Source organism: Melanerpes formicivorus, unplaced genomic scaffold (genome assembly GCF_026170545.1).
Source record: "Melanerpes formicivorus ecotype bairdi unplaced genomic scaffold, bMelFor1.0.p_v2 SCAF_5, whole genome shotgun sequence".
NCBI lineage: Eukaryota > Metazoa > Chordata > Aves > Piciformes > Picidae > Melanerpes > Melanerpes formicivorus.
In genome coordinates, this window is record NW_027142357.1 from 36,322,758 (window position 1) to 36,342,121 (window position 19,364).

At 41.7% G+C, this 19,364-nt stretch overlaps 1 protein-coding gene across 1 annotated transcript in view; it reads left to right on the forward strand.

Moving 5' to 3' along the window:
• Positions 1 to 19,364, forward strand: part of THSD7B (thrombospondin type 1 domain containing 7B) — a 304,792-nt gene that overhangs the window by 186,201 nt on the left and 99,227 nt on the right. The window contains exon 14 of the mRNA XM_068139154.1: positions 1,415 to 1,678. Coding sequence (XP_067995255.1) covers positions 1,415 to 1,678 — 264 coding nt within the window. The remainder of the gene's footprint in view (positions 1 to 1,414; positions 1,679 to 19,364) is intronic.

Consider the following 19,364-nt stretch of genomic DNA (forward strand, 5'->3'; position numbering starts at 1 on the left):
GTGTGAAGTTATGCCTCTTACACCTCACATCAATTTGCTCACAGGTATGTATAGATATAAATACAGAAATAAGTATGTATTTTAAAAAATAATGAAGATGTTGGCACTATTTGATTTCTTTGGGTTTATGACTGCCTTGTGCTGACAAAATTTACATTCCCCAGAACTCTGGCAATACAGTTTAGAAAGAGCTGGGGCCTGAAGGACAGTGATATTAAGGGTCTACAACTAGTGCCTTTCTCCTTGGAGGTATGCTTGTATTGAAACAAGTATTGATGCCAGCCAGCTTGGGCTCCTGCTGATGTGCAGTGAAATGACTCAGTTCCAGAGGACTTTTGGGTTATATAATTTTTGTTTGTTTGTTTCTAGTATCTTGTTTGTGTGCAATACCAAGGAGAAAACGTTTTGTTTTGGATCAAAGCTTTAAAAACTTTTTGCAGAAGTCTTTTTAGTGCATCCAAGATCCCTAAGGAACATTTTGAGGATGGGATACAGATGCGGTTTGTTAGTGAATTGAATTCTCCCCTTCTGTGCATATGCCAAATGTAAAGTTGTTCCTGAGCATTTCTCCACATCACATTGGCTAAGCCATGCCAAGAAAGGCATTTGGTTTATCTTCAGAGGCTGTATGCAGACCTTTGTTCCCTGGAGCAGCTGTAGGGATGCGGGGAGCATGAGTTCTCTTCTTTACATTATGTCGTCTTCTACCAGGGATCTCCTCTCATCTCTAGAAGTCCTCCAGGAACAGGGCATAAAGAGTACAGTTGCAGGGAGCTGTACCACAGCTTCATTTGAATGTTACTGCTTCCTGAAGCTACTGAAGCTTCTTTTCAAACCTGTTGAAGGAACAGAACAAAAGAAAACATAAAACCAACTATAACTATTGAAATGCTTTCCAGACCTAATAATTTACTGAGGATTATCTTTTCTGTTTTCTTCAAAGTGTGGCTTGTGTGCAGAGTGCATCTTTAATTTGTATAGTAGACTCAAAGAAGTTGTGGCTAATGTAGAGTCCTCTGGAAGTTGTCCTGGCAACCATTGATTTTGAGCAGATAGAGACAAAACAATCAATTTATTTTCATCAGATAATTAGAGAAAGATGATATTATTTGAAATTACAAAGCATTTCCTGGCCAGACCAATATTAGGGTAAGACGTTACATTTTGCTCCTTGCCCTACCCATCACAACAGTATTTTCAAGTTCTCTGGTTGCCCCTGGAGATAAATACTTTGTGCTTGCACTCCTGAGCGCTGGCAGCAGCTAATAGATGCTTCAGAAACATCCCTGGATATTAACATTCAGATTGTCTTGGTTCTAATGTGTTGAATTCATGCAAGTATAAATAATATGACGTGTTGTTATCAAAAGTAGCAGATGTTAAGCTAACAAACAGATTTCTGTGGTTGGAACAGGGAGAAGCAGAAAGCGAGACAAATGCCAGAATACAGAACTTTATCCTCAAGTTGAAACAGAGCTGTGCCCCTGTGAGGTGTTTACCTCCCAACCCCACGGAAATTGGTCTGACTGCATTATTGGAGGAGGTACACCCGAGCCACAGTTGGGAGCGCGATCCCACAGAGATGCCAAGGAGTGTGGTGAAGGTGTGCGACTGCGAGCTATTGCCTGTTACGATAAGACCGGCAGACTCGTGGAACCATCTCGCTGTGGCAGCTCAGGTAAGGAGATTTAAAAAGCACACAGCATGAGTTAATAGCCCTGCCACTGTTATCCACTCAGCAGTTCCTTTTGGAGCACATCACAGGTGTGTTCACTGGATTGAACAACTTTCACATTGCCTTGAGTGTTGAACACCATTCTTCTAATATCTTCACATCATGCTTAATGCTGAGGTTTTCCTGAGTGTAAAGTTCTGCTAACGTTTCTACAATGGAAGTGAAGTAGAAGAGGGCTAAACCCGGCTACACTGTCAGAATACCAGGTGGATTTGTTTTATTTGTGTTAAAATCTCATAAAACGATACGCTTAGGAAAAGGAGAAGCTATATTTCTATCAGCATGTTGTTTGAAGGTGTTTCCTGCTTCAGCTTTTACTTGTTTAGAATTTATTTTTCCCTTTCCACTAAATTTGGAAGTTGTTTCCAGTGAAGGAATCAGGTATTTTCATGAGATGATCATATATTATTACAAAATGCCTGTGATGTCACCTGCTCACACCAAATGCACAACTTCAGCAGCCAGTGGTCTCCTCCTTGCAGTTTTGTGCCAGTCTCAAGCTCCAGTTGCCACACAAAGTGTATTCCAGTGTCACTACCTGCTGGGGCTCTGGGCTGTGGTTTTGTCCACTTACATTTCCCATATACTCAAGAAGTCTACATCAGAAAGAGAGAAGAATTAGGAGTAGAAAAAGCAGTAAATGTTGCTCCTGCTGGACTTTTTCTTTGAGTATCCATGTTTTGCAGATCATCCCAGACATTATGTTAAATCAATTTGTAGACAAAAGCCCTTGGTTTAAGGGAAAATGCAGTACCCATGGTGTTTCCAAACCACTGATGCTCTCTAACATAGAGTCAAAACCTTAAGATACCACACATTGTGATGTAGTAGGTTGGAAGACTGCTGGTGAGCTATATGATGGAAGAGGGAGAAATTATGTCTCAGGAGGAGGTTAAGTTGCACAACAAGAACTATTCGTGTTAGGGTGCAGAGACAGAAGTGGGGCTGCTCTGTGGAGGGTCTTCAGGATGAGGATCAGCAGCCTAAGCATGCATGTGATAAAAGGAAAAAAGCCCACCCTAGCAAAGTGATTCAGTCCTGGACTGAATTAATCTTGCATCTGTTGGTGGTTGTTCCAGCTGGCTGCATGGATTCATAAAGCAACTTTCCATGGTTTGTGTTTCAACAATGTGCTGTTGTACCAATTGATTATGCCTCTGTGGCCCACGAAGGAGAAATGCTCTACCTTTCCCTGACAGCATTACCTTTTCTTCTGTAAAAAGGGAGCTGTTGGATTTTGAAAGGTGGGTTTACTTGTGCCATGACTTGCTCTTTTGGAAAACTCAGGGTTTTTATCACTGCTAAATAGAGGAGGTTGTCTATGCGTGGGACTTTTCTGAATAACCTTGAAGTCAGTGATATTTATGTGGCATTTTTAATGGTCTGGCTTCTGTTAGGGAGGTAGTAGGGGGTGGTAACTCAAGGGGATTATTCTTGGGTTTCTTGTCTTCAGCTTTTTACCTGAGCAGAAATGATTACAACAAGGCACTGGCAAAGGACGCATCTCAGAGGCCAGGGGTCAGTCAGTACCTTGCAGCAGAGCCCTATTGTATGCCCTTCCTCCTGCACTCCATGTATAGAGTGCTCTGAAGACCTTTACTTTTGAAAATGGGATGTAAAGGAGGGCGAAGATGTTTCCACCTTTTGGGTGCCCCACAAGAGTTCCCCTACGGATGAATTATTCTCCAGCCAGACCTCTGTTTAATACCCAGGATGTATAAGCTCCTTAATTGCTACCCAGTGCTCAACACCTTCTGCTCGCTGCAGGGTGAGCTGGACAGCAGCACTGCCTTGGTCTCTGGTGGACATGGATATCTCTGTGACTTTGGGCACCGAGTGCCCAAGAGTAGGCAGAAAGCTCTACAGGCTCCACGTCCATCACTTAGGACCTGCCTTCCAACCAGAGCACTTAAATGAAGATAAGTATGTTGCTTTTGGTAGCACAGGAACTACAGGGATGACTTCTCTAAGAAGCTTCTAGAAGCGTCCCCCATGTCCAACAGGGCCAATATCAGCTAGCTCCAAGATGAAGCCATTGCTGGACACGGCCAAGCCAATGATGATTGTAGCACTTCTGGCACATATTTATGCAGGGGAAGAAAAACACCCAGCAAAAAACTTGTGCAAATGCAGCTGGACAGGAGTAAGAATACATGAGAGAAACAACTCTATGGGCACAAAGGTCACTGAAGAAGGAGGGGGAGGAGGTGTTCCATGCACTGGAGCAGAGATTCCCCATAAGCTTGTGGTGATGACCAAGGTGAGGCAGACTGTTGCCCTGCTGCACATGGAGATCCATGGCAGAGTGGATACCCACCTACAGCCCTTGGAGAACCCTGTGTCAAGACCTATGGACATGTGCCAAACAAGAGCACATGCTGGAGCAAGTTTGCTGGCTTGTGACACTGTGGGGAACCTACACTGGAGCAATCCGTTCCTGAAGGACTACATCAGAAAGAGTGTGAGGAGTTCTCCTGAGGAGAAAGGAGTGGCAGAGACAATGTGTGAGGCACTGACCACAGTCCCTGTTCCCTGTCACACTGCAGTGCTGTGGGAGAGGGGGAATAGAAAATCAGGAGTAAAGCCTGGGAAGAAGGAAGGGGAAGGGTGGGAAGGTGTTTTAAGATTTAGTTTGTATTTCTCATTATCCTAATCTGACTTTTGGTGGGTAATAACTTAAATTAATTTCCCCAAGTCAAATCTGTTTTGCCCCTGAAGGCACTCGGCAGCTGACCTCTCCCTGTCCTTGTCTTGAACCATGAGCCTTTCATTATATTTTCTCTCCCCTGTCCAGGCAAGAAAAGGAATAATAGAGCAGCTTTGGTTGGGAACCTGGCATCCAGCCAGGGTCAACCCACCACAATAAGCCTAATATTTATGGTCTCTAGAGCTGGGAGCTTTCAAAATGCACTTCTGAACACATTATTGAATTAGTGATAGAAACAAATCATTATCCAATTAATAATTACCAGAATGTTATTCAACCATAATAGAGAATAGCAAATTAGGGAAGCATGCAGAATTGTTAAGCCCTGGGAAATTACTCATGACAGGGTTTTTTTAAGCAGCTCAGTTTGTCTTATTCACAGTATCAGATGACCTTTTAATGTTTGCTAGCTGACCATATTTATGGCTAATTAAACCATTGCCTTATATATTGAATACCACTCACTGTGATATCTACTCACTGTTCTTGCTTTATGAGATGTGCGTCTAAGTGTGTGTGTCATTTATTTCTTTCAAGTCTCCTGACTTAATTTCCTGCTCTTTTCCTTTTGCAGGACAGTGGGGCTTTTTCCTTTCCCTTGAAACCAGGATAGAAGCCAGAAGTTGTAAGACTTAGAACTCAGTCCTTTACTAGTTCTTTTTGAAGAAGCTTTACAAAATGTAGAACAGATGTAAGGATGTAAACTTAGCTGTAGAAGTAGAACTAAGTTTGTCCTGGATTTGATAATGCCTTGAGTATAAGGTGTAAGATAATAAAATTTATATAGAGTGGAGTAGAGTAGAAAAGAATAAGTCAGTTTCTAGCTTTTCTTGAGAACAAACTCTGGGGTATTGCCTTCTCAGTTTTCACTCTCCCTGACTGAAACCTTGCTGTTGAACTTAACCAGTTCAGTACCATACAGTTCAAATTCTGCATTTGCAACTTGAGGGAGAAATGAAGCAAACCAAAAAAATTACTAAAATCTGTTCATCTGTGTTTGTCAGCAGTCTAGACTCCAACTCCCCTAAGCCTACTATCTGCAAATATATGAGGCCTTTAACCATGCCTTCTAAACAGGAAATTCATTTTCTCCCTACTGGTGTAGTTACCCCATACAGAGTACCCCAAGTTCCAAAACCAGTGAAGACAAAAGCTGTGTCTTAATGAAAATGCGCTCTAGCTTGCCTGGTTTCTTCTGTTCCTTCTATCAGGACCCAAGACCTGGGCTGCAGGAATCTTTGCCCTGCCCCAGCACACCTCATGTGAATGGCTTTAACTCTAGCTGAGTACACAGGTCACACCTTGAATGAGCTACTGATTCTCACTGTAATCTAAGCCTGGCTTAGCTCATGACCATTAAATATGACAAGCTTAAAAATAGAAATCCCAGACCTTTCTGAATTTCATTCCTTTCTGTATCAAACCTTGTCTCTGAAAAAAAAAAAAACTTGTCCAGAAAAAACACACTGCTTTCCCCCCCTCCATGAGTAGCTTTTATGATTAACCTACTGCTTAATTTTAGTGGGGACATTATTTCCTTGATTGCCCATTCCATAAGCTGAAGAAATGAGTGACACCTGCAGTTCTTAAAGTAATTCTTTTTTTCTGGATTTGGTTCATTATTCCTCTCCTTCCTTTAATTTGGAAGTGCTTTTATGAAATTATGGATAGAGGCAACTATCCCTAACTACATTACAAGAACATAATTGATAATTTGCCTTAATTTGTCTTCTCATCAGATGACTGCCTTTTGCATTCAGCTCTCTGGTAGTCAAGAGGGTCTCTGTTCTCTAGCTTGTGTTGGAAGCATCTTCTTTGGATGTGAAATGGCCCTCTTAATTGTATTTCATATGCTTCTCAATCTGTTATCCGAGTTCCTCATATCTGAATTTCCACCTCCTTTGTTTTGATTTAATGTAGCTCCTTTGTCTTTTTTGTGTGAGTGTGTGCATGCCAACAGGTGTTTTTCTGATCTTAGAGGAACATAGGTTGCCTCATCAGTTCCAAATCAAAAGCTGGGGATTCCTGTGCTCTTGCACAGAGGTTCTGCTTTTGATCTGACTGGCACTTTGTGGAAAGCAGGAATTTATGAAGAGCTTTTTTGCTATTCAAATTCTGCTGTGCTTGCAACAACAGGAACCTGCAAGAAAGAGGTAACAGACAAATGAATCCCGGCTTTAAATCACAGAGTGGTTGTCTTCAACCTACAGTTACATTAAAAACCTTTAATTACCTCTAAATTTATGAAGGGCACAGCAGGGATGCTCATATGCCTCCTTACTGTCAGCAGTGCAGTGTTCTGTTGTACATGATTTGGTTGTGGGCGGACAAATCAAAAAGGCCTGGGGTTGCTCAGAGGGTCCTCCAGCACCTGCTGATGCAGGGGCGTTACTTGGTTCCTCCCAGTCAAATTGACATTACATTTCCCCTGGGAATGCTGCTGGCAAGGTCACACCTTGAAAATGCCAGCTTTAGTCCCGAATGGGTGGGATTAGCACAGAGGAGCACCAGAAGGAGTTAAAAATTTGGATAATGTGAAAACTTGCAGGTTTTTGTGGTTGCTGTAGGGATGCTTCTGGCTCTGAGACACTTCAGGGCAGCGTGTGCCAGCAGTGACAATGCTGCTTCAGTCCTGATCGCCTGTGTCCCCAGTGCGAGATTTAGGACAGTGTGCAAAGGTCGTAGATCAGGAATTTCAAATCCTGCTGCTGAAACCCAGGAAGTTTGATTTTGTCTGAAAGGTCAGCCCAGAGTAGCACTGTATTTCTACCAGGGGTGTTCCTCTGGGGTTTACTCTTCTTACGTGATAATCCTCGCCACCAGTTTGATAGACATTGCATGACCTCCCTGTGAGTTAACATGAGCTCCTGTTCTGAAACCCTGCAGTGTGTGAATGACTGCACTGTCATTTTAGGAGTAAATGAGCTATTTCCAGGTCACTTTTGATCACTAGATTTTAATAATTTGTGATAGGTTAGTGCTCATCCTGGAAGCAGGGCTGGGGAAGGGCTTGTAAGAGTATTGCCCTCTCTGCAGGGGGTTTTCCCCCTGGGAAACTAAATTAGTCTGTTCCACTCCCCCTCCCTGCCCAGCAAGGCTATAAAAAGGAGGATACTGCAGCCATTAGGTCTCTTGGGCCCTGCCTTTGCTTGGACAAGGTGGCTCCCTGCTTCTCTGCCACATGGTCAGGCCTGATACTTCTCTCTGCTACCTCCACACCTCTTCAAAGAGACTGGTTTTGTATTCTTTTTCTTTTTCCCTCCCATCCATCCTTGTTCCTTTACCCTTTGTGAACCCTACCTGTTATTGTTACATATATATATATATTGTTTAAAGAAAATTCTTTACCTCTCTACTTCCAAGCTGACTCCAAATTATTTCTTGGTGGATTTGCTCCTTCCCTTTCTTTTTTTCCTCTCTATTGGGAAAGAGGAGGGGAAAGCAGGGGAGGGATTCTCAGCCTTGCCCCCATCTGAGCTCTTAAGTCCCAGTTATAATTGTTCTGCAAAATGGATTGTGTAGCTCAAAACCACTTATAAGCAAAGCTTATTATGTTAAATAAATGGAGCCAAGTCTATCCTGGACTGGTAGCAAACTTAACTTCTTACAAGGTAACAATATTGTCCCCCAGGAAATTGTTTGGAAAGCTACATTGAATAAATGCCTGTTTGTTTTTGAAAGCATAGCTAATCTGGCCATTGCTGTGGTATATATTCACAGCTGGTAAATTTTATTTGAAGAATGAAATTGTTACAAAAATCTCTGATTTTGTTTTGAAAAATCTTCAGAAACAGATACATTTCTGAAGAGAAGTTTCACCTCTGTGTTCGAGAATAAGGATTTAATGTCATTCTTAGTCTCAATTAGTGTGGTGGGTTGAAATGCCCCCTAACATTAATTTGCCAGACCAGCTCAGTTGAAAGCAAATGAAGCTGTATTTACACGCAAAACTACAATCTAAAATATGGAATGCAATGAATGTGCACAAAACATACAAAGTTTACATGTATTTACAATTATAAACAACACAAGAACCCCCCTGGACAAAACCAGGGGGTTACCAATAGCTTCTTCCTCCCTGCTCCCTTCCCTTCCCCTGTACATGGGACAAGAGAAGAAAGGAGAAAAGCAAAGAGACTCTTGTTAGTACTTAGCTACAACAAAGCAACACAGCCAAGGTCAGCAAGCCTGCAAAAGCACTAGCTAGTATCTGCCAGAGTGAAGGAAGCCGAAAAGAGAGGAAGAAGTTAGTCTACAAACTATATATGTTAGTTGTCTGACCAATTATTTAGACCTTACCATTATTTCCCCTTTTACATCCAATGGAGATTTATTTGCGTTCTATCACTTTCTGTTCAAGATCTGTGGAAAATTTTCTAGGTACAGCCTAAAACTACCACAATTAGATTTTATATTGAGAGTTCAGGGGGTTTTAGCACAAACCATTAATTCCAGATTCCAGCTAGTTTTGGTTTTAAGTGGTTTCTGTACTGCCATAAACAGCATCCTGCAAGCGTCTTATGATTCTGGACAGCCTCATTTCTTTTGCAAGGAAAATGGGCAACGCTGTCCTTTTCTCAGCTGCAGTCCCCACACATGACAGCCTTGGGATGCCTCTTCCTCCCTCAAAGTGTGGGAGTAGTAGGTGGTCTTGGCACTGTCAATTAATAATAACGTGTAGGCCTTGTGTCCAGATTACTCTACCCTTCTTTTGGCATTTGGGTTTAATTAAATATTACAAGACTTCAGTTTCTCTCTGTGCTTCCCTCTGTGTCTCTCTGTGGTATATCTCTCTGTGGCCTTTTTATTACAGAAAAATGCCTCTATTACTTACCAGGACAAAGCTTTTCAAAGACTACTTGAGGAAAAAGTTCCAGCTAAAAATTCACCTTGGTTTCTGCCCATCCCATCCCCTGGCACAGGAATTAAGTCCAACTTTGGATCATGAGTGGCCAAAAGGTGTTGCCAGCTGCAGACAGGGCTGTCCTACTCTAGAGTCCCCACTTACTTCAGGACTCTTCAAAGCCACTGTCACCTTTCACTGGTTTTCTGCTATCTCAAAGCTAAATGGCTTCTAAATTTATCTTTGAAATCCTAGCTGGGTTCTCCTCTGGACCCCTCTCCGACACTTCTACACATCTCCTTGGCAATGCAGTGACACTCTCAATTACAGCTGTGGCTGCCAGGGGAGCTGTAAGCACAGAAACAGAGCCCGTAAAGGACCTGCCCTCCATTTCTTGTTTGACTACAGGATTTTACATACTGCTCTCCTACCAGTGCTTAAAGAGCAGTGATTTATTGCCTATCTTTAGCATTCCTCTTTTCCAAAATCTCTTCACCATAAGAAAATTTGGCCTCAGTTCTTCCTTCCTGAATATTAAAAGACTTATCAAATGAAATTGGATCACAAGACAACTGTTCAGATGTTGCTTTTCTCCATGTTTTTCTGGCAACAGAATCAAAGGTAAACAGCCATCAAAAAAGTTATTTCTGAATGGGTCAAACTGGCTATCAAAGAAGCCTATTTAAATCAAGGTAGGACTTCCCCTGAGGCATTAGTGCATAGAATTGCACGTTCTTCTTGTTCTTTATCTTCTTACAGAAAGCAAGCATGCATCTTATGAGGAAATATTTAGAGGATTTGCTGTTTGAGCAGCATCCTATGTACTTCTTGGCTCTAAATATAAATCTTTACAGAGTGTCTTTTTGCTCAAATTTCTTTTATGCTTTTTGCTGCATTCCATAAAATGACCCATTTGAAGAGGCAGCAGAACCAGACTACATGAAGGAATGATTTTTCACTGACCTCAAACAGGCTTTCTTGTGTTTGACGATCAACACCCTCTTCCACTTACCAGACCACCTCTGCCCACCCTTGCTCTTGTCCGTGCCTTTTGTTTCTATTATTAGGCTCAGTCAGCTTTTTCTCCTGCTTTGACAGGTTGATTAAAACTCTTCCATGGGAGTTGGGAACATTTTTAGTGTAGAAATATTAACTCAGTGTAGAAATAGTCTAGTGGAGGTTTAGGAGAGCTTTGATAGCAAGTAATGCACTGGGCGATCTACTGCCCTGATTTCTGCAGTAAGCTGTGGTAAGAATATCTCTGTGAAAAGTGGCCCAGTCTCTTTGGCCTTAATAACACATTTGTCACAAATACAGCCTCTTAGGAAGCAAGGCTCTAATAAAATGTTACCTTAAAAAGCTAGATTTATAATTAGCATTTTTCTCTCCTTATGTGTCATTCCATTTAACGTGTTGTTTTGGAAGTATGAAGAAACCACATTTTAGCCTAAGCCTTTGCGTGAAATGTGTACTCCAGTGTTAAGACCTCTATGCTTTTCTGAATCATGGAGAACCTTATGAGCCCTTTGAGACATGTAGCTGTACTGGGAAGTGATATGTACTGGTGGTAGCTCACAGATTTCCTCCTGTGTCTTACATGGGTGTTTTCAATGTTTTTCATTGCCTTTTATACAGTTCTGATGAGCAGGATTTTCAGGCAGATAAGTGGATGACAAATCATTTTAAAGTGGAAAATCACAGTTTCATATCTTTACTGCTGGTGGAGAGTCCTGTGACAGCTGGACACAGTAGGTGTTTAGAGGGTTAAAGGTTCTCACATCTGACATGTTGTGAAGGTCTTCAGAAGCAACATCCTGTGTTTCTGCTTGTACAGAACAACAGTCCTACAAAAGTAAGATTTCCAGTTTTTGCACATAAACCAGTGTCTGAGTAAAATAAGCTGACTGCCTGCACAGCAGTGAATTTGCTGCAGCACTACATACAGTGATAAAGTTAGCGTGACACGGGGAGATGGGCACATACTGGATGCCTTTTAAGGTGCCTAATGTGGTCTGCTTCATCAAATAGTTTTAGCAACCATCTCAGAAACAGAGCAAGAACTGAGTTTAGAAGACTTGAAGAAATGAGCCTGAGTTAGGAAATGTGGGTACAATTAAACTTCAGCTCTGTCTCTTCTAAGGATTATTATAATGATATTGATGAGTAACTGAGGATTTGTCCTACCTAGTCTATTCCTGGGTCTGAGATATACTTTGAAATATCTCTGTCCTCTGAGATTTTCAAATGAGGATGGTGTAAATTAAATTACTGATAGCCTGGTTTGTAAAAGTTCTGATATCCCTCACTACAGACAGAGGCTCCTGCTGTGAAATCTTGGATCTCATTTGTATTTGGTGACATGGAGGAGTGACCATTAAAAATCGTATTATTTAACAAGATTGCATCGCTTTCTGCTTCTGCCTGAATTCATTGAAGTCCTCCAGCAGGGAAGATTGAACTACACAACCAGAGTGCTCAAAGTCACGCTGCAAAATTGAAACAAAAGTCTATCAGGAATTCAGTACATCAGTACTCTGTGCTGGTGCCTGCTAACGTCACAAAAATGTCCTATTTCCATCTCAGGGTTTTCCATCATCTAAATGAGTTGTGCAGATCTCCTTGTGCCTAAGCTGTGAAAAACCAGGACTGTTCTCTTTTTAAATTCCTGTTTCCATCAGATGTTTTGTGAAGTGCAGCTTCATTGAAGAAGGTCAGATGCTTTGGTGTCCTTGCCCCTGTAGCAAGGTGACCTCTGTTAGCTGAAGTGAAACTCCTTATCCAAGCAGGCTGGACCATGTGGCAGATACCTGGCATTCAGAAAAGTGCTTGCAGACCTTTTAAAAGCTGGTAATGTTTAGTGGCATCTTTAAAACAGCAGCAGTATAATTAAAGCGTGTAGGTAGGTTTTTCATTTAATGCCAATGAGGCACGAAGGAATTGAAGCAGTGTATTGATTTAAATGTATTGATAAGAGAGGTCACTGTGTCACTTGCCTCCCGTGAGGGTGGGGAGGCAGGCTGCTGAGGTCACTGAAGGCTTAGAAGCTTCTCCCTGCCTTTTCAGTGCTTGTGTGACCTGCTCTTGAACAGAAGCCCTTACACTCAGTAGTACCTCTCGAGTTGGTATGTGAAAGTATATTTAAGAAAGGGAAAAAAAAGTACATTTAATGAAAATGGGGGCAGGGGGGTTTGCCCTATTGTTATGAGCCTTCTTGATAGTGTTAATTACACATGGACCTGATTGCTTTGTGTTGCTTTCTTCTGCAGAGTGATCTGGTTTATTTTGTCTGAAGTAAGAGCAGTAGCATACTGTACAGAACCTGCTAATTTTGAGGATACGAGAAAATAAACCAGTGTTCCCCAGTCTGTAAAATGGAAACAGTCACGTTGCTGTCTGAAGGAAGTTGTCTAAATGAGGCTTGTCTGTGTCTTGGGGTCATAGCTTGGCAGCTGAAATGAGGTGGCATATTGTGTTGACAGTGCCTAACATTGTGTCTTTAGAAACTGGCAGAAAGATGCTCTCCACGGAGCGCCCCAGACTCTGAAATTGAGTTTCTTAGTGTGCTCCAGCAGAGCCTGAAGCCATTGACCTTCAGGCCTTATATGATTTACTGATGGGGGCAGATATTTCTGGTGACATTTGGTGGCAGCTTTCTTCCAGTGATGGACCCTTGGCTCTGGAAGACACTTCCTGCCTGGTCCAAATTGCCCAAGTCTATATTGATCTTCACAGCACCCGCAATGCACATCTATTTTCAGAGCGACTGTGCAATTGGGCCTCTGAGAGAAGTCAGATGTAGGAGAAAAGTTGGGAGCTTGACAGATTGTGGACAATTTAATTTTTGCCTTTGTGATGTACTGTGGAAGTGTGCTCCCCCTTTTAAAAAAAAAGCCATATTTTATTATATAAATCTAATAACAATATGAGCACAATCTCAGGTTTGTTTCCAAAATCTGCTTATACTATGAATTGGGCAGGCTGAAGAACACATATGCTAAACAATTCATAATAAAGTGCAGTGGGATGAGTTTCTTTCCTGATATACACAGGATGAAGACACTGATAAAGGAAAAAAAATCGAAGCTATTCAGCTTTGTTTGGACAAATCGGATGATTCTTCCCAGTGGCAGAGTGGTGAGCAAAGTATATAGAAAAACTCAGCTGAGCTACTGCCCTAACTGCTATTGATCCAAGTGAATGATTTTTCATTTGTGTAAGGACTTTCTTAACATGTCAGGGCTCCCAAGCAGCCAGCCCAGCCCTTCACAGTGGGGATGCAGCCCTAGCAGGAGGGGGAATTATTTCTACAGCTGGTTTTGGAGGCCAGATTTGTGCAGTGGATTCTTGTCTGTCTACATTGAAAGCTCCCTGTGAGGTGAATGTACACTGTGAAGTCCTGTTTATTTGCACTCAGAAGGCAGCAGACGAGTCTCCCTTCTCTGGCAGAGTTCTCAGCTTGTTCTGCAATCTGTTACAAGGAATGTGCTAATTAATGGAGCTTTCCTTATTTAGTTAAAAGATTAAATTTATCAGCCATTAGGGTTTGTGCGTAGCTCAAAGTGTAAGCCTGCAAGTTGTTTAAGGACAAAAACTGTAATGCAAAATCAAAAGAAATTAGGAATCATAATGCAAAGTCAGCATCAGCCCAACTGCCTCATCAGGATTTATAGGGACTGTGAAATTGAGCAATAAAACCAACCTTTGGATGAATTTCAATAACAATAATGTTGAGTTAAACTTACCAGCGCTTTTTACAAGTCCTCTCTGGTCTATTTAGAATCTATAATCAGTCTGCTACGAGATAACGAGAGCATGTGCCTCTTTGTTGAGAAGAGCAAGTGGGAATAAATTATCCACAGGTTCATTATTTGAGCTTTCCAAAATATTTGATGTGAAAGTTATTTTTTGCTCGATTTTTTTTTTTTGGGTTGTGCATTTACTGAATGTATTCATTAGATTATCTCTTAAATTTTCCCAGCTAGAAAAGTAATAATGCATAAAATCTCTCAAATCCTTGTGTATTAAGGGGGAAAAAAAAAATAGAAAGATTCCACATTTTTTCCCTGGCAATATTACATCCTGAAAAAGGATGTTCAGTTCATCAGAATGTTCAGTTGCATCAGAAAATGATGCAACTGAAGTTGTTAGCATCTTTAAGACTCCAAAACTTATTTTACTTACTTTCCTTCAGTTAGTAATTTTCTTCTTCCCTGAACGAGGATTTAAATGTTTGGACCTGGATCATTTAGGGTGAGGTGCTCCCCTTGTAGCTCACAAGCTTCTGGAACCTTTGGTCATGCCATGTGGTCCATGGCTGGTGGGCACCACATTATGAAAGCTCTGACCATAAAGCTATGTTTAGCTGGTGAAGTTAGACTCTTAAATGCTGTCTGCGCTCAATGCTGAAGAATAGAATAGAATAGAATAGAATAGAATAGAATAGAATAGAATAGAATAGAATAGAATAGAATAGAATAGAATAGAATAGAATTAACCAGGTTGGAAAAGACCTTTGAGATCGAGTCCAGCCTATCATCCAACTCTCTAATCAACTCAATCAGGGCACTAAGCACCCCATCCAGACTCTTCCTAAACACCTCCAGTGATGATGACGCCACCACCTCCCTGGGCAGCCGTGAGAGTTTGCTTTCTGCATCCCGAAGCTTCAGCTGAGCAGAATCTTGCCCAAAGAGTGCCATGGTCCACTGGGTCTCCCTTATAATGTCCTTAGCTTTTAGCACCACATGGATTTACTTATGTTATTCCGCATATTTCACAGTCAGCAGGCAAATAAATGTAAATATTAATTGCAAAATGAATCTCTTTTTTTCCCCCTCTACCTTTGGTCTGTGTAATTGGAAACATTTTTTTCTGTGCCACTGTCCACTCTACTGCTGCCTTGTTTGTTAAAGGATGATCTCTTTTATCCCGTAGACTCCAAGGGAAATAACTGGTATTAGTGGCAGTTGTGGTGATGCACATCACTCTCATAGTAACGACCTTGAGTTTTATGAAGCACCTCAAGGTTTACTAACAAGGGTAGAATTGCAAAGAGTTTGTTAATTGAAGTGATGAAATATGTTAGAGAGGATACAGATGAGTTTAAAGCCAATTCAATTAGAAGTGCATCTGTTTCCAAAGCTGCTGGAGAACTGTTGTTTATTTTTGAATCACTTTTAAGTCAGCCTCTTGGAATCCTGTTGGCATTGTTGTTCATTGCTGTGTGCAGACCTTGCACCCGCAGGAAATTTATCATTCGAGAGTGCAACAATCAGGCAGATGCCTGTGTCTTCTGTTAGCTTGTAAACCTACTAATCGCCTGCTTCTCCCACCACAATCCATTTGCAAATGTAGAGGGGGACATAGAAGGACACTGCAGCCCCATGCTGGCTGTGTCTGTTGTGATATGTACAGCATCTTGTGTAGGTGGGGAATTTGTGCTACTGCAGAACTCCTTGCCCCAGTGCTGCATTGCAATCTGTAGCTTCTTTGTGCTTCTGTGCCATTGAAATCCACCAGCCCATCATCCAGCTGCCTCCTGTCACCTTTGCTCTTTTGGGCTGCACAGCAGAAAAAATGAGACAGCAACAGTTTTTACACCATGTATTTGAGCCTTAACCTCCAATACCCATCCTCACTTTATTCATCTACCTGCTATTGCTTTGTCTCTTGGGCTGCACAAAAGAAATGAGACATGTAGTGGTTGATTCATCGTGTGCTTGAACCTTCCCAGTGCATCCTGTGGGTGCTTTGTTTATTTTAGATACTTTGGAGAAAAGACTCCATTTGTGGCTGGTAGAGCAACAAGCACATTGCTGTTAATGAATAAATAATGGTAAAACGAGCTGTGCAGCTTAGGTAGATGCATTTATTCATCCCATTATGTTGGCAGTGTCTCAGTGGTAAAACAATAGAAGTTAAACATAAAAAAGGTTTATTTGATCATCCAGCTCCATTTTTCCTGCCAGTTCAGGACTGTTCCCAGTAGGATGTTTCAGAGTGCCTATTTAAATACCCCATGCACTGGCATTTGTGTCGCCACCTCCTGCCCCATCTGTGTGTACAACTCCAGCTCTGTGGTGTTCAGGAGCCTGCTCTTGGTTCAGGTAGGACAGAAGCTCTTATCTCTTGTTTAAATGAGCTTTATTTTAATGATATTTGAGATTTTGAGGAATAATGCAAAGAAGAGGTTAAAGATAGCTTCAAGCAATAGTAAAAGAACACACAGAAAGCAAGCTGAGCAAGGCTGGGGAGAAGAGGACATCTTTTTGCATAGGTTTTGGAAACTCAGTGCAGTTTTGGTACCAAGCTCTGCAGAGGAGAGAAAAACAGGGAATGTGATGGATGAATGAGATGTTTAAGGATGACACCAACAAAACTAGCTGCATAAGCTCAACCTTGAGTTAATCTCTCCCAGCTGAGCAACAATAACTCAGAAATGTGTTTATGCTGTTTCCTTTATTCATACTCTGCTATGGTAGGAAGTATCATAGTATCATTCAGGGTTGGAAGGGACCACAAGGATCATCCAGTTCCAACCCCCCTGCCATGGGCAGTGACACCCCACACTAGATCAGGCTGCCCAGAGCCTCGTCCAGCCTGGTCTTAAACACCTCCTCTTCTGCAGACTGAACAGCCCCAACTCCTTCAGTCTGTCCTCACAGGAGAGGTGCTCCAGCCTTCTGATCATCCTCGTGGCCCTTCTCTGGACACGTTCCAGCACCTCCACATCCCTTTTGTAATAGGGGCTCCAGAACTGGACACAGTACTCCAGGTGGGGTCTCACCAGGGCTGAGTAGAGGGGGAGGATATTTCTCTGGGTAGCAGCCTTAATGTAGAATTCTGTATTAATAAGTTGTTTTAATAGCATCTCTCCTTTGTTGTTTTTGGGTTGTTTTATATTATGTACCATGCCAATGCTATGAGTTTTCTAGGCCTGCCAACACAAGATTATTGTGGGTATCCAAACTGAAGTCTTTTCAGCCCCCTGACAATGGCAAGCTTGGCTCCTACAGAGAAAAACAAATATCACCTTCACATAGGCCACAGATGAGCTGAGTACAGCATCATTTACTAGTTTCTCACAAAAAGATAGCCATAAAGGCATTCTCTGTCTGAGCAGGGATACAGATTTTGGGAGGAAAAATTTTGTTGAATGCAATCTTTGATCTCTGGGTATCTCAGCATAGGACTGACCTCAAGTGACAGATGGAAGAAATAATGGCAGCCTCTAAGAAGGTGATTATGCTACAAATGATTCTGTAGCATTGTTCAGTATGGGGAACTGGCTTCCTCTTGGCAGTATGGTAATTTAATGCTGGCTGTTATTTCTTTATGCTTAATGTAATTTAGAAATATGGGTGAGGAAACTCAGAAAGTAATGAGTGGGTGTCTTAGCAACGGGACATCTTTAGAAGTTCTGTGGTTCACTGAGGGATCCCACTGCACTTCCTGGCGATGGAATACAATAGGTTTCTTTAGTTTTGTTTATGATGACTTTCCCATCCTCTTCCCTTTCTTTTTCCTTTTTATTTTATTTTTGTCTTACACCTCTTTTTCTTACAGAGGTAAGTATTGAACTGCCAAAAGGCTAAGCCCATTTTGCCTTCACTGATAAGTTGATAACCCCTCTGTCTAATCCTGCTTTGAAACAAGGCACTTTCTTTGTTTCTGTTGAGAGTTAATTACCTAGGCTGTCACACAGCCCAAGGGAAAATGATGTTTCATATGGTGGTGGAACAGAACTCTTTGGAAAACTGCCTAAGAAATGCTTCTCATAAATCTATCATGAGAAAATTTCATTTACTTATCATAATGTATTATGAATTGCTTTGAGTGACAACCTAAGCAGGTGGAATAGAATATTAGTGGGATCTTTGGGAGTTTCATTGGTGGGGGGGGAAGTGTGTCTATTTTGGAGATATTTGTATGTGTGTGTGCATAGGTATAGACTCATCTAGATGAGAAGACAAAGCTGAAATATCTCATAGGTGTGAATGCCAATGTAATGGATTGGGTCAGAAATAATGAAGATACCCAATTCCAGTGGCTTTGGAGCTGTGAATGAAAAGGCAATGAAACACATGGAGATAAAAGGTAGCAAAGAAACCCAGAGCACACTAGATGAGGACAGGTCTGCAGTGTTAGGGAAGAGTTACAGCACGAGTTACTGGGGAAATGATTGCAGTTGTCAGGCTGCCGGGTGGCCGCCATAAAGGAAGAGGCAACAGTACCATCAGGGAGGAAAAAGAGAGAAATAGAGCAGCATTGAGCTGAAGGAGGGAGCTGCTGTTATTTCTAGCATTTTTTAAGTTGCTGTTTACAAAAACAACATCAGTATTTCATGTACTTCTAGAAGGAAGATATTTTCTGGTGGGGGATACCTAAATAAGTCTAAAACCTTTCTTGATACTGACTTCAGCATGGAGACCAGGAGAGGAAGCAGTGTATTGCTGCTGTGGATTGATGCTTAGGACACAACATAGTCCTGGTTTGGAGTCAGCAGCAGGTTCAGGAATGGTAGAACTGGTAAATCTGACTCCATGCCTCAGCCTTGGCATTTCCCAGTTGTTTGGAGCAGTTCTCTTGGGATTGTGGAGGGCACCTGTTTGGGGGTTGTTTTATTTCTGGGCTTTGTTATGTTTTTCCTCCCTGCTGCAGTGACTGTCATCTTGATAGAGTGAGGAAACCCTTCATAAAAGAATAATTGAATGAATTACTTTTGTTTTCTGTAGGTAAGGAATAGAGAGGGAGCATTACTGTGATGAAAAACGAAAAGAAAGAAAGGGCATAAAAATGAGAAACATCAGAAATATGGTAGAGATGAAATTCAGTTATTTCCATGACCATCATTTCCAGAGCTGTCAGAGGGTCGAAGCTGCCTGTAATAAAGCTTGATCTTAGCAGTCACTGACTTTCATGGTCTAACATGAAATCTCTTTTTTGTTTAAATTAAAATAGTACATAGAGACATGACAAGCAGATAATAGAAACTTGAGTAGAACGAATGCAGCAGGGTAAGCAGGGAGGTGCAGGAGTTATTGCACTAACCTAAGACTGATGCTGGTAATTCTCCAGTG